The sequence below is a fragment of the Erinaceus europaeus genome, chromosome 3, assembly GCF_950295315.1.
Source record: "Erinaceus europaeus chromosome 3, mEriEur2.1, whole genome shotgun sequence".
Taxonomy (NCBI): Eukaryota; Metazoa; Chordata; class Mammalia; order Eulipotyphla; family Erinaceidae; genus Erinaceus; species Erinaceus europaeus.
The window spans coordinates 177359651-177374727 of NC_080164.1; the positions used below are offsets into that span (position 1 = coordinate 177359651).

At 47.2% G+C, this 15077-nt stretch overlaps 1 protein-coding gene across 6 annotated transcripts in view; it reads left to right on the top strand.

Annotated features, from left to right (window-relative positions):
- PROM1 (prominin 1) overlaps nt 1-15077 on the top strand; it is a 100252-nt gene that overhangs the window by 47820 nt on the left and 37355 nt on the right. For all 6 annotated transcript variants that reach the window (XM_060188302.1, XM_060188304.1, XM_016185913.2 and 3 more), the window contains 6 exons: nt 835-1052; nt 2875-2949; nt 4596-4659; nt 6302-6461; nt 11926-12078; nt 14744-14867. In XM_060188302.1, the coding sequence (XP_060044285.1) occupies nt 835-1052; nt 2875-2949; nt 4596-4659; nt 6302-6461; nt 11926-12078; nt 14744-14867 (794 nt within the window). The remainder of the gene's footprint in view (nt 1-834; nt 1053-2874; nt 2950-4595; nt 4660-6301; nt 6462-11925; nt 12079-14743; nt 14868-15077) is intronic.

Here is a 15077-nt window from a genome sequence, read left to right on the forward strand (position 1 = left end):
CAGTCAACAGTAAATACAATTGTTGGTACATGTGTAAAATTTCTCAGTTTTCTGAAAAACACTCTTGTCCCCCAGCCTAGGTCCTCCTCCACCATCAGGCTCCAGGACCTGAAAGTCCTCACCATCCCAGAGTCTTATTATTATTATTATTTTAACCAGAGCACTGCTTAGCTCTGGCTTATGGTGGTGTGGAGGAATTGCACCAGGGACTTTGGAGCCTCAGGCATCAGAGTCCGTTTGCATAACCATTATGCTATCTGCCCCTGCCCATCAACCCCCCCCCCCCCAGTCTTTTCCTTTGGTGCCATACACCAGACCCAGTCTAAGTTCTGCTTTGTGTTTCCCCTTCTGTTCTTATTTCTCAACTTCTGTCCATGAGTGAGATCATCCCATATTCATCCTTCTCTTTCCGGCTGATCACACGTATAACGTGATTCCTTCAAGCTCCATCCAAAATGAGGGCAAGAAGGTGAATTAACCATTTTTAACAGCTGAGTAGTACTCCATTGTGTATACAGACCACAGCTTATTCAGCCTCTCCTCTGCTGTTGGACACCTGGGTTGTTTCCAGCTTTTGGCTATTATACATTGTGCTGCTATGAATGTAGGTAGACACAGACCTTTTTGGATGGGTGCGTTTGGTTCCTTGGGGAGAGGACTAGGGTAGGTCCACTTCTAGCCTTCTGAGAGTTCTCCAGACTGTTCTCCATGGGGGGCTGGACCAACTGACATTCCCACCATCAGGACAGGAGGGTTCCTTCCCTGGACACTGTTGTGGATGAGAAGGGATGTCTGCCAGGGCTGCTCTGATGCAGGCTGGGTCTCTCTCCACAGCCATCAAGAAGACCAAGGAAACCCTGGTGCATGTGAACAAGTCTGTAGAGACGCTGAAAACATCAGCTGCTCAGCTCAGCATCAGCCTGCAGGAGATAAGGGGAAGCCTTGAGAAGACCCTCAGTGTCCCCGAGTGCACCCAGGAGCCAGCAGCCAAGACCTGCGACAACATCAGAAACTCTCTGAGCCAGCTGGAGGTCAAACCCAAGCTGGACCAGGTCACTAAGCCATATATTTACTTGATCCGTATGGATCCCCACCACCACCCCCCACCTCCTGCTTCATTTTGAACTGACCTCACTCAGTTCTTGTGTCATCCCCCTCCCTCCAAAGAAAGCAGCATTGTATCCCCAGACGACACTCTGATGTTCAGTAGAGATTTGGATCAGACGCTATACTGTAGAGATTTGGGGACTTGGTTACAGATGACTTCGTGTTTCTTTCTGCTGGGAAATTATGCAGATGCAGTCACATCTGCCATGTTGTCCCCTCAGGCTACTGCTAGTTCCTGCAGAGTTGGGACATTCTCTCAGTGCCTGTTTCGCCATGTTGTGCCCTCAGGGCATTGTCTATTTTCCCAAGATATTTGGAGTGCTTTGGTTACTCCTCCCCCTTCCCATTCTCACGAGAGTTATTATCTTATCCTGGAGTGCTATGGTTACTCCTCCCCCTTCCCATTCTCATGAGAGTTATTATCCTACCCTGGAGTGCTATGGTTACTCCTCCCCCTTCCCATTCTCACGAAAGCTGCTCCTATAAAAGCCCTTCTTCCGCACCTTGCTCTCTTGCCAGCGCCCCATGTTGGGCGCCAGATGTCGTTGTGTGCCACGGAGAAGAGAGATAGGAGGTCCGGAGCGCAGAGGGAACACAAATCTTTATTTGTGTTGGCACCTCAGAGTTGGGTGCTAGAGAGGCAGGTTGGGACACGTGGAGGTAGCGAAAATGGCCGCCTCACACAGTAACCTTTCCTGCGTCTGAACACCGAAGTGGAGCACTGGAAAGAGTGCGAGGTGCAGAAGAAGAAAGGCTTTTATAGGAGCAGCTTTCACGAGAATGGGAAGGGGGAGGAGTAGCCATAGCACTCTAGGATAGGATAATAACTCTCGTGAGAATGGGAAGGGGGAGGAGTAACCAAAGCACTTCAACTATGGCGGGGAAATAGACAATGCCCTGAGGACACAACATGGTGGAACAGGCGCTCCGAGAATGTCCCAACACTCATTGGAACTAGCAATAGCCCGAGGGGACAAGATGGCAGATGTGACTGCACAATTTCCCAGCATCTTTTTTTTTTTTTAGTATTCCCTTTTGTTACCCTTGTTGTTTTATTGTTGTTATTATTGTTGCTACTTATATCATCGTTGTTGGATAGGACAGAGAGAAATAGAAGAGGGGAAAACAGAGGGGGGGAGAAAGAGACACACCTGCAGACCTGCTTCACCTCTTGTGAAGCGACTCCCCTGCAGGTGGGGAGCCAGGGGGCTTGAACTGGGATCCTTATGCTGGTCCTTGCGCTTTGTGCCACCTGCGCTTAACTTGCTGCGCTACTGCCCGACTCCCTTGTTTTTTTTTTTTCCTTTATTGGGGGGATTAATGGTTTACAGTCGACAGTCAGATACAGTAGCTGGTCCATGTGTCACACTTCTCAGTTTTCCACAAAACACTCTAACCCCCCACCTAGGTCCTCCTCTGCCACCATGTTCCAGGGCCTAAGCACTGCCCCCACCCCACCCCAGAGTCCTTCACTTAGGGCCACTTTTTTTTAGGTGTGGGTAGCCTTGTCTCACTTGTATTTTTCATTCCTTTCTTTTTTCTTTTTCTTTTATTTATTTACTAGATAGTGACAGAGAAATTTAGAATGGAGGGGGAATAGAGAGGGAGAGAGATACCTACAGCCCTGCTTCACCACTCGTGAAGCTTTCCCCCTGCAGGTGGGGACCAGGGGCTTGAACCTGGGTCCTTGTGCACTGTAATGTGTGCGCTCAACCAGATACACTACCACCTGGCCCCACTCACTTCCATTTTTCTGTAAAATTTCAGCTACCATCTTTGGATAAACAGATCCAAAGTGTCGATGATATTCTTCAAACAGATTTATCCAGCCTGGTCCAAAAGGTATGTTTTTGTTGTTGTTTGTTTGTTTGTTTTGTTTTTGGTAGGGGCAGGGGAAGGCAGGTGTTTCTTTTATATCATCTTAAGGAACAAACCAGCACAGAAGGAAATTGGGAGCAGCAGAAAAGCAGTAAAATTCCAGAGGGCAGTGCCAGGAAGCATGATAGGTGCTGTCTTCAGGGCATTTGGATCATCATTCCAATTTAAGAGTCACCACCATCCCAAAGAAATAGTCACTCAGACCCCTGTGCAGAGCACCATGCTGGGACCTGAAGAGAAAAAGGAAGAGCACAGAACACAGTGTCACACCCTTGGAGTTCAGATGTAAAGAATGTCATTCAGGGCCAAGTGGGGCACCCGGTTAAGTGCACACAGTATAGTCCACAAGGACCCGGATTTGAGCCCCTGGTCCCCACTTGCAGGGGAAAAGCTTCATGTCTCATGAAGCTTCACCTCTTGGTGAAGCAGGGCTGCAGGTGTCTTTCTGTCTCTCTCCTGTGTTTTCCCCTCCCTCCCCTCTCAATTTCTCTCTGTCTCTATCTAAAAAAATAATAATAAGAAGAAAGAATATCATGCTGGTCTTGATAGTGGTTTTTTCTCTCTCTCTCTCTCTCTTTTTCTTTTGCTTTCAGGGTTATTGCTGGGGCTCAGTGCCAACACTATGAATCCACTGCTCCTAGTGGCCTTTTTTTTCTTCTGTTTTATTGGATAGGACAGAGAGAAATTGAGAGAGGAGGGGAGGATGGGGGTGGGGGTGACAAAGATAGACACCTGCAGACCTGCTTCACTGCTTGTGAAGTGACCCCCGCCTGCAGGTGGGGAGCCAGGGCCTCGAACCGGGATCCTCATGCAGGACCATATGCTTGGTACTATGTGCTCTTAACCTGGTGCACCACTGCCCAACTCCTGTGAGTTTTTTTTATTATGGGGGGGATTAATGGTTTACAGTCAACAGTTGCTGGTCCATGTGTAAAATTTCTCAGTTTTCTACAAAACTCTCTCACCCCCCGCCCACCTAGGTCCTCCTCCTCCTCCACCCTGCACCAGGACCTCAAAGTGTCACCCCCCTTCCTTAAGTGCAGTACACCCATCCCAGTCTAAATTCTGCTTTGTGTTTCCCCTTTCTATCCTTTCCTTCTCAGCTTCTGTCCGTGATACAAGATGCTTTCCTACTCAGACTTGGAGTTTGGGATGGTGTAGCTGGTACTGAGTGTGTATAGGAGACAGAATCTGATTCAAAGCTCTGAAAAGGCCTGCCCCCACCCCCCCACCCCCCACAAACTCACACAGAATCTCCCAACCCAAAACGTCAACCATCCTGGATTAAGATTCCTCAATGCACATTGTCCACTGTGTGAGTGTAGCATGAATCTTCCAAAACAGAGGCAAACTGTTTAAAAAACTAAAAGAAGAAAAAGAAAAAGAGCAGTGCTCTTCAATTGATGCAGTACAGACAGTAAGTCTTCTTATAGAGGGGATTTCATTTTCTTGGTCTTTAATGTCCACATGCTGGTAATTCCAAGTGCTCAGAGGAATGCTGTATTTTTCTTTTGTTTCTGTTGCCTATACGAAGCTGAAAACAAGTCGAGGGCTAGTTAACTGCTCCTGCCTTAACTGTGAACAACACTTTCTTGTGGGGTGTTTTTCAGGGGAATAAGACCTTCAATGATATACCTCAGAAGGTAGAAGACCAAGCCAGGAATGTTGTATCAGGTGAGATTGGAAGCAATTCTGTACCGCTTTCTCCTGGATAGCTTTTGCACAGTGAGCCTGGGCGGTGGTGCACCTAGTAGAGCACACACGTTACTATGCACAAGGACCCCTGGTTCAAGCCTCCAGTCTCCACCTGCAGGGGGAAGGGGGATGCTTTAAGAACAGTGCAACAGTACTACAGGTCTCTCTCGCTCTCTCTCTCCTTCTCCTCCTCCCCCCTCAAGTTTTCTCTATCCAATATATATTTGGACAGCTAGTGTAGAGAAATGTATTGTGTGTGTGTTGGCGGGGGGGGGGGGGGGTAAACCACATAATGGTTATGCTAACAGACTCCCATGCCTGAGGCTTCAAAGCCCCAGATTCAATCCCCCACACCACCATAAACTAGAGCTGAGCAGGGCTCTGGTCAAAACAAAATGAACAAACAAGCAAAGCACTCACTAACTGTCAAATCAGGAGAGAGCCAGAGAAATGTATTGTGGGCATCGGGTGGTGTCATACTAGGTAGAGAGCACACATTGCAGAGCACAGGACCTTGGTTTAACCGTGCCCTTAACTGCAGGGTTGGGGGGACTTCGGGATCAGTGAAGCAGATATACAGGTGTCTTATTTGTCTCTCTATCTCCCCCTCCCTCTCCATTTCAACCTGTCCTATCGAATAAAAAAAAAAAAAAAAAAAAGGAAAAACGACCACTGTGAACAGTGGATTTGTAGTGCAGACACCAAGCCCTACCTAGCGGTGGCCCTGGTGGTAACAATAAACATACAGAAACAAGCAAACAAGTAAATCACTTTTTCAGAATTATTTAACAGAAGCTCTAGAATTAAGCCTGTGTTCCAATCTCGTCTCTAGTGCTTTCTTGAAAAAAAAAAAAGGCCTTCGGGTGAGTCCTCTCCCCTGCACAAGCCTCAAGGTCACCGTAGGAAAAAGGGGCACCAGTGAGTTAACACTTGTCAAGATGCTTGACCCGTGGTGAGCACATCAGACCAGATGCTCGAGTCACCTGACCCATTTACTTCTTGCTGAGTCTAGTGGCAACAAGAAGAAAAGTCTGACTTGACTTCAGTGCCTCACCTTAAAAGCTCTGAACTCCAGTTCCACCAGCACCCAGAGAGAGAGAGAGGGAGAGAGAGAGAGAGAGAGAGAGAGAGAGAGAGAGAGAGAGAGAAGGAAAAAGGAGAGGGACATATGGAGGTAGTTATGATGTCATGAGTGGCTTGGAGGGGAAGAAAGGATTGAATCAGAAAAAGAAGGGGCAACTATGTATCAATGTGGACAGATAGTTGTGGAGAAGATGGTTGGCCCATGGGAACTGTGGTGGATTGCAGTGGGGAGAGTGAAGATTCAGAGCTCTGGGGGTGGGAATGGCATGGAATTATACCCCTGTTGACATGTAATTCTGTAATATACAAATAAATAAATACTTTAATCATAATTTTGAAAAAGCCAGCACTCACAGCCTGTTCATCGCTCAAGTAACCTGTCTGATGGTCTCAGCTGCTCTCCGGTTGCCCCAGAGACTTTCCACCTTGTTAACTGACACTCGCCCAGGTTGGGAATCACTGAGGGTGGTTCAAACTTGAAGTCGCTGTTCCCTCCAGCTTGCAGAATGCCTAACTGAGCTGTGTTTGTTTTTTCCAGATACCAAAAAGACCTTGATTTCCATTGGTTCCAGTATTTACAAAATCCATGATCAGATTCCCATTGAGGAAAAGCTGTCGGAGATCATGAAATCTATTAATAAGTCTGAATCATATATCAACTCCCACTTGCCCTCAGTGCAGAAATATGATTCGTACAGGTGAGTGCTGCCTTCTGGCAGGAAATGAGGGGACGTGAGTGAAACTGGCTTCAGAACGGGGTATAACTGTGGATTTTCAACAGTGTAACGCTAAGACAGCAAGCTGTATAGAGATACCATGCCCTGCTATGGGTTGACTCGGTTTGTGTTTATTTAAAGAAAGAAAATTTACACTTGGGAAAGATAGAAACAGGCTGGGGGTGTGGTTCTACCTGCCAGTGCCCATGTCCAGAGGAGAAGCCATTACAGAAGCCAGAACTTCCACCTTCTGCACCCCGTCGATTTTTTTTTAATTTCTTTATTGGGGGATTAATGTTTTACTTTTGACAATAAATACAAGAGTTTGTCCATAACATTTCTCAGTTTTCCACATCACAATACAACCCCTACTAGGTCCTCTGTCATTCTTTTTTGGACCTGTACCCAAAGGGACATTTGCACCCTTGTGTTCATAGCAGTATTATCCACGATAGCCAAAGAATGGAAGCAGCCTAAATGTGCATTGACAGACAACTGGCTAAAGAAGATAGATATATAGATATATATATTCAAGATATATATTCCATGGAGTACTACCCTGCCATCCAAAGAGATGATATTGTGGGGAGTCGGGTAGTAGCGCAGTGGGTTAAGCACAGGTGCTGCAAAGCGCAAGGACTGGCAGAAGGATCTGGGTTCAAGCCCCTGGCTCCCCACCTGCAGGGGAGTCGCTTCACAGGCAAAGCAGGTCTGCAGGTGTCTGTCTTTCTCTCCCCCTCTCTGTCTTCCCCTTCTCTCTCCATTTCTCTCTGTCCTATCCAACAACAACGACATCAATAACAACAACAATAATAGCTACAACAATAAAACAACAAGGGCAACAAAAGGTAATTAATAAATATATTTTTTAAAAAAGATGATATTGTAACCTTTGGGACAAACTGGATGGAACTGGAGGTGATTGATGCTTAGTGAAATAAATAAAGAGGTGAAAGACAGTTACCAGATGGCTTCAATCATGTAGAATCTGGAGATCTGCTACACATGAATTTGCAAAAACTAACAAACAAACCAACAAAACCAGAAGCAAACATACTGTTTCTAAGACTTGTGAGAACTCTGGTGGTTATCTTTGGGAGTTGGGAGGGTGTGGCGTAGAACTATACCCTGTAATCTTTAAGTCTTGTGACTGACTATTAATCACAAATAAAAAATGGGGAACAAAATACATAGGCTAAAAAAGAAAAGTGGTGGGGAGAAGCCTCTTTTCCTTTGTTGGTTCATAAAGTAAATATGTAGAGACTGGGTCTTACAGCAAGTCCTTGGAACTAGCCTGTGGTTCCCAGAGCTCAGATAAGCTGCTCTCTAGCCAGTAATTACCTTGTCAGAAATGGCTGTAGGTGGAGGGGAGTTGGCTGGGGTGGGTGTGGGGCTGGGGGAGGATGGAGGGCATGTCAAGAGAGAGGGCCAGCAGGGGAGGGTCTCATGAGGTGTGAGATGCCTGTCCCTGGAGCCATCCTCAGACCAAATGCATGGAGAAGCTGCAAATTCTCATTCCTACTGCCAGCATGGAAGGCAGGAAGTTTATTTTTTTTTCAGGTCTTTGACATCTCTAAAAATAAATAAATATTCATTTATTTTTCTGAAAAAAAAAAAATCCCCTGCAAGTGGGGGTCCCGGGGTTTGAACCAGTATCTTTGAGCCGGTCCTTGCGATTTGCACCATCTGCACTTAACTGGCTGCACTACCAACCCCCCGTACTCCCCGCCATTGCCTTCTTCCATACACCTCCCTTCACACCTGCGATGTATAAACGTATTTTGAAGCGTCCAAGCGGTGGCACACTTAGCCGAGCACACACATTATAGTGTGCAGAGGACTTGGGTTTGAGCCCACCTGTGAGGAGAAAGCTTCACGAGTGGTGAAACAGGGCTGCAAGAGTCTCTCTATCTTCCTCCCTCCCCCTCTCAATTTCTCTCTGTCTCTATCCAGAAATAAATAAATACATAATACAAATAAATGAAATGCGCTTATTTTGAAAAGGAAGTTTAGAGACGTCCGTTAGCTGTAAATGTTTTTGAGGCCAGGCTCTGTGACCTGTTTGATCTTCTATTCTCAATATCTGCAACAAAATGCCCCAGAACAGGTGCGCGTGGCTGTCGTAACTATCCAGACTGTTCTTCATTGAATGAAGTGTCTCACGGCAGCTTTAGTGCTAGAAGCCAACTCTACTTTTCTGTGGTTTAAAAATCAGCAAGGGCAGGGGTAGATAGCATAATGGTTATGCAAACAGACTCCATGCCTGAGGCTCCAAAGTCCCAGGTTCAGTCCTCTACGCCACCATAAACCAAAGCTGAGCAGTACTCTGGTAAAAAAAAAAAAAAGGCAAGTCTGGGAGTCGGCGGTAGTGCAGCGGGTTAAGCACACATGGCACAAAGTGCAAGGGTGATCCCAGTTCGAGCCTCCAACTCCCCACCTGCAGGAGGTTACTTCGTAAGCAGTGAAGCAGGTCTGCAGGTGTCTGTCTTTCTCTCCCCGTCTCTGTCTTCCTCTCCTCTCTCCATTTCTCTCTGTCCTATCCAACAACAACAACAGCTATGACAACAATAACAACTACAACAAGCACAACAACAAGGGCAACAAAATGGGAAAAATAGCTTCCAGGAGCAGTGGATTCATAGTGCAGACACCAAGCCGCAGCAATAACCCTGGAGGCAAAAAAAAAAAAAAAAAAAAACAATCAGCAAGTCTTCCTGCCCCAGAATGCTCCTCAGCTCCTGAGAAGGGTTGATTTGCATATAGAGAAGACCAAGAGGACCTAGTAGAGGACCCTGTATCCTATAAGGTCTCACTGGACCATTGTACCATTGAGATTTGCATCCTGAGGCATTGAGTTTAGAGTGTTTGTAAAATTCTAAAACAGTCAAGGCATTTACCACATAGAGTTTCTGGAGGGGTGGGAGGATCATATAATGGCTGTGTAAGAAGACTCGTGCTTCAGGCTCCAGAGTCCTGAGTTCAATCACCACCACCACTGCCGGGCTGGCTTCGCGGGTAGGAGAGAGAGATGACCAGGGACTCATGGCTGAGTAGTACGCAGTTCAGTCTTTATTCATGTGGAACGCAGCGCAATTTAAGCTATCTCTAATCACAATCCTGTCCTTATATATCCTGAGGCCGAAGAGTCAGGTCCGAAGAGGATGTACGTAGGATAGGGGGTGGGGAGAAGGAAAAAGCGCCAACCAGTGAGGATTAAACCAATGCCCTGGAGGCAGGGCAGTGCTTAGTTAACAGTGGTTATGTAAATAGAATACAGTGTTAAGCAGGGGGGATTAAACCAATGAAACAGAAGGGGTCTTAGAAGCAGAATTTAGAAGCAGACCGACAAATCACTACCACCATAAGGGCACACCTGAGCAGTGCTGTGGCGAGGGAGGGGAGGGGACGAGAGAGAGAGAGATAGAGAGGGAGAGGGAAAGAGAGAGCTTCTGGTTCTCTAAAAGACACGCTATCCTCCCCCTCAGTCTTGCCCACTATTTCTGAAACAGTATCTTTGACACCAGAGATAAGAGTTTTCTGTTCCTTTCATTTTAAAAAAAATATGTACTTATTTATTCCCTTTTGTTGCCCTTGTTGTTTTATTGTTGTAGTTATTATTGCTGTCATTGTTGCTCGATAGGACAGAGAAATGGAGAGAGGAGAGGAAGACAGAGAGGGGGAGAGAAAGATAGACACCTGCAGACCTGCTTCACTGCCTGTGAAGCAACTCCCCTGAAGGTGGGGAGCCAGGGGCTCGAACTGGGATCCTTATGCTGGTCCTCATGTTTTGAGCCTCCTATGCTTAACCTGCTGCACTACTGCCCAACTCCCTCTTGTTCCTTTCATTTTTAACCCCTGTGTATCTTTGGAGATGGGGTGGAGAGAGGGCGAAAATGAAAGAGAGAATCCATCCTACCCTTCTACCATACATGGAGTTCCCTTGGCACTGTCCATGGTGCTCCCATGTTGGGCCAGGGATCAAACTCAGGTGTGATACCAATACTTAGTGCATTCTGCCTGCTAGCTATATCCCTCCCCCTGTCCCCCCGAGCTTGATATTTCACTATCTGTTATGTAGCTATGTGGTGTCTGCACAAAATCATTATTACAATCAGCATTCAAAGCATCAAGAACTTAGAAAGAACTGAACATTGTAAGTATGATCCGAAAATGGCTTACAGGGCACAAGGGGGCGGGCCGATAGTCACACACCCCTAAGGTTCTGTGTTCCGCCCCCACCAATAACCACGACAGTTTTCACAAAGTCTTAGAGAAAGCTGGGTTACTTTTTTTTTTTTCTTTCAAGATTGTGTGTTTCAGTTCTCTCTGCACCACATACGAGTGAGTAAAATTATCCAATAGTTGCCTTTTATCTTTCAAGGGCTATTTTTTTTTTTTTATCTTGGCCTTGAAGAAGTTGAGCAAACCCTGCTTTTGAGCCCATGGATATAAATCAATGGAGGACAACCATGATTCCTAAAGTTTGAGTAGGAGTACTGGGAGGGGGGGAGTTTCCCTTATTTATTTATTTATTTATTTATTGCCTCCAGAGTTATCACTGGGGCTCGATGGCAGCACTATAAATCCACTGCTCTTGGCAGCTATTTTATTGGATAAGACGGAGAGAAATTGAGTGAGGAAGGGAAGATAGAGAGGGAGAGACAAAAAGAGACACCTGCAGACCTGCTTCTCCACTTGTGAAGTATTTCCCCTGCAGGTGGGGAGCTGGGGCCTCCAGCCAGGATCCTTGCACTTGGAACTATGTCTGCTTAACCCGGTAAACCACTGCCCAGCCTCCTCTCTTTTTTTCTTCTCTCTCTCTCTCTCTCTCCTCTCTCTCTCCCTCCACCTCCTCCCTCCCTCCTTTTCTTCCTTTCTTTCTTTCTTTCTTTCTTTCTCTCCCTTCCTTCCTTCCTTCCTTCCTTCCTTCCTTCCTTCATTCATTCCTTTCTTTCTTTCTTTTTTTCTTTCAAGCTCTGCTCAGCTCTGCACAGCTTCCTTGGTGGGCACCATCTTTCATCCATTATGCTCTGCTGAGGGTGTCCTCCTTTCTACAAAATGTGGTTATTCTGGGGGGTCCAGGCAGTGGTGCGCCGGGTTGAGCTCACGTAACTACCATGAGCAAGGAAGAAAGTTCAAGCCCCCAGGCCCCACCTGCAGGGGATTGAACTTGGGACCTTGTAGCCTCGGACATGAAAGTCTCATTGCATAACCATTATGCTGTCTCTCCCACCCAGAAAATTTCTTTTGGGGGTGGGCTGGAGAACTAGGCTTGGGAAGGGATCTTTTTTCATGACAGCATCACCACCATATGAGAAGTTGGCAGAGGAATGTGATGTGAGGTCGCCTGGTCTAGAAACCCAGGAACTCCAGCCCTGAACCGCGTCTCCTACTTGGTGACGTTGCGGCCTCTCTGATGTGTCTGATGCTGTGCTTGCCTCACCAGGTGGCTGGGCAGTTTGCTCATCTGCTCTTTGCTGAGCCTCATCGTGGTTTTCTACCTCCTGGGCTTGCTGTGTGGCACCATTGGCTACAGCCACGGGGCCACCCCTACCCGCCGAGGCTTCGTCTCAAACACCGGCGGCGTCTTCCTCATGGTGTGAGTGTCTGCTCTTCTTGTCTTGTGAGAGGGTGGGGTGGGGGGGGGACGTACAGGAAGGAGGGCAGCTGTGTCTGGGGCTGCAGGGACCTGGTGGCCTCTGGATGGAGCCTGCTGCTCTTGCATGGGGTATCTTGTGCAGTTCTACCTTGGAGAAGCTTGGGAAAATCCCGTCTTCTGTGAAATGTGAAAGACAACTCCAAAGTGGTTGTCCTGTGATCAGTGAGGTTAGACATAGCATTTTTATAGGATGGACTCCTCTTCATAGCAGTCACCGTGGGCATTCAGCTCCAGGTCTGCTTTCTTGATTCTCTTTGGTTTGCCATCCTCTCATTCATTCACTCCCATTCTTGCATGCATGCATCCGTTCACCTATCCATCCATCCACCCACTCATCTGTCCATCCATCATTCACTTGCCCACCCATCATTTATCTAGCTGTCATCCCTCAGCTCCCCATATCCATCCCCCACCCCCCACCCCCCATCCCCCATCCCCTGTTCCCCCCATCCATCCACTAGGTATTGCTGAAGATTGACGTGGTTGGTGTCAGACACAGCTCTACATGGTCAGGAGCATCACACCCTTTTGCACTTGTAAACTTTTGACATTTGATTGAGAGAGACGACCCACCCAGCACCTTTGGGAGTTAGACAAGGAGCCTCGATTAGTGATGGAAACCAGGAGAGTTTAAAGGGCAGGAAATAGAGTGAATGTGGTCAGTCAGACCCGTCCTTTCCCTCCCAGAGTGTCACAGTGGCCTGAGCTCTCTGTGGCCCCTGCTATCGGGTCCTCGCCCACCAGCACTGTGCCCTCCTCCTGTGTGAGAGCCTTTACACCCCTCCCTTCCCTTTTGTGCCCCCATGGCAGCCAATGCACAGCTTCCTTGGCAGGCACCATCCTGCTTCATCCATCTGCTCTGCTGAGGGTGTCCTCCTTCCTACAAAAAGGAATTATTCTGGGGGACCAGGTGGCACACCAGGTTGAGTGCACACGCTATCATGAGCAAGAACCCAGGTTCAAGCATCCAGTCCCCAACTGCAAGAGGGAAGCCTCACAAGTTGTAAAGCAGTGCTGCAGCTCTCTCTCTTTCTCTCTCTCTCTCTTTCTCTTTCTCCTTCCCTCTTTCTATTTCTCCCTTTCCTCTCAATTTCTCCTGTTTCTACCTAAAAGTAAAGAAAATATTTAAAAAAAAAAAAAAGTGGTTGTACTGCCTGTGCATGACAGCTGTCAGCAGCTCCCCAAGACACCCAGACTTCTGCCTCTGCAGCTGCCATCCACGCTGCTCTCTGCCTTCTCTCTGGATGCAAAGCTACTTTGGCCCCGAACTTCCACAGCTACAGCGGCTGCCTCAAAACCTCTCCCACTAGGCTACCAGTCAGGTGTGAAGATCTTTCCAGACAAGCAACAGCTAAAGGAATTCACTACCATGAAGCCAGCCCTAAAGGAAATACTAAAGGGACTTAGAGAAAAGGAAGGTACTGACTGGATCCCACTCACTGGGGAGAACAAACAAAGCAAAGGAATAAGCAGCGTCAAAGGAGGAGAAGCCCTTGGGAGTAGAACAGGGCATGTTGCTGAGGAAGTGGCTTGCAAGGATGGAGGAGGCCGAGTGGATTTTGGTGGAGGGATATTGATGCCTCAGTAGTGGGGTGACACATCTTTTCATGGAGTTGTTTTTCTTTTCTTTTTTTCTTTCTTTTTTTTTTTTTTACCAGAACACGGATTGGCGCTGGCTTATAGTGGTGCAGGAGATTGAACCTGGGACTTCAGAGCCTCAGACATGAGAGTCTGTTTGCATAACCATTATGTTATCTACCCCTGCCTTAGAGTGACATATTTTGAAAATGTGCACAATTGTACTTCTAAAACAAATATAGTCTTGGGAACCATGTTAACCTCAAAAAGAAAAGTATTATTATGAAACAAAAGAACATGCCCACTCATGGGTCCTCTGTGAAAAGACTGGGGTCACTCAGCCATCCCTGGACCCAGGTTTGGCCAGCAGGTAGACCAGATGCCTGGTTGCTGTTTTCACCAGGCTGGCTTCACGGGCGGGTAACAGACGACCCGGGACTCATGGCTGGGTTGTACGCAGTATCTCTTTATTCATGCAGGACGCAGCGCAATCTATACCAAGCTAAGCTAAACTAATACAAACAATCTTGTCCTTATAAATATACTAGCCCAGTAGGGTGGGAACAGGATGCAAGGGTGGAGAGAAAAGTGACTGGTGAAAATCAGGGTATGACAAGGAGAGGGGGCGGAGCAGGTGAGAATTCTACCACTGAACCACCAATGCCCTGGAGGGAAGGTGGTGCTTATTAACAGAGGTTATGTAAATAGAATACAGTGTTATGTAAATAGAATAGTGTTAAGCAGGGGGGATTAAACTAATGAAACAGAAGGCGTTTTCAAAAGCATACCAACACCTGCTGACAAGGGTCCCTGCATAGAGGGTCCAGCACTCAAAGAGCACAGGTCTTACCCTCTTCTGTCCTCACTTCTGGACATGATGAGACCCTTACTCTGCTTCTAGCTGGGCATTGCCAGGTCTGTCTCCTAGACTGGACAGATAGGATAAGTCAATATTGCTTGATAAGTTTGAAAATTTCTTCTTGATGCTTCTGTTCATTTCTTCTTTTTTTTTTTTCCCTTCCCCCAGGGGTGTTGGAATCAGTTTTCTCTTCTGCTGGATCTTCATGGCCTTGGTGGTTCTGACCTTTGTTGTCGGTGGGAATTTGGAAAAGTTGGTCTGCGAACCTTATCAAAATAGGAAGTTGTTCCGGGTAAGCATGGATTTTTGTGCCCACTAGGAAAGAACTCGATGGGCCAGCTGGTGGCACACCTGGTTGAGAGCACCTGTCACAATGCACAAGGACCCAGGTTTGAGCCCCGAGTCCCCATCCGCAGGGGGAAAGCTTTGCAAGTGGTGAAACAGTGCTGCAGGTGTCTCTCTGTCTCTCTTCCTTTCTATCTCCCCATTTCCCTTTCAATTT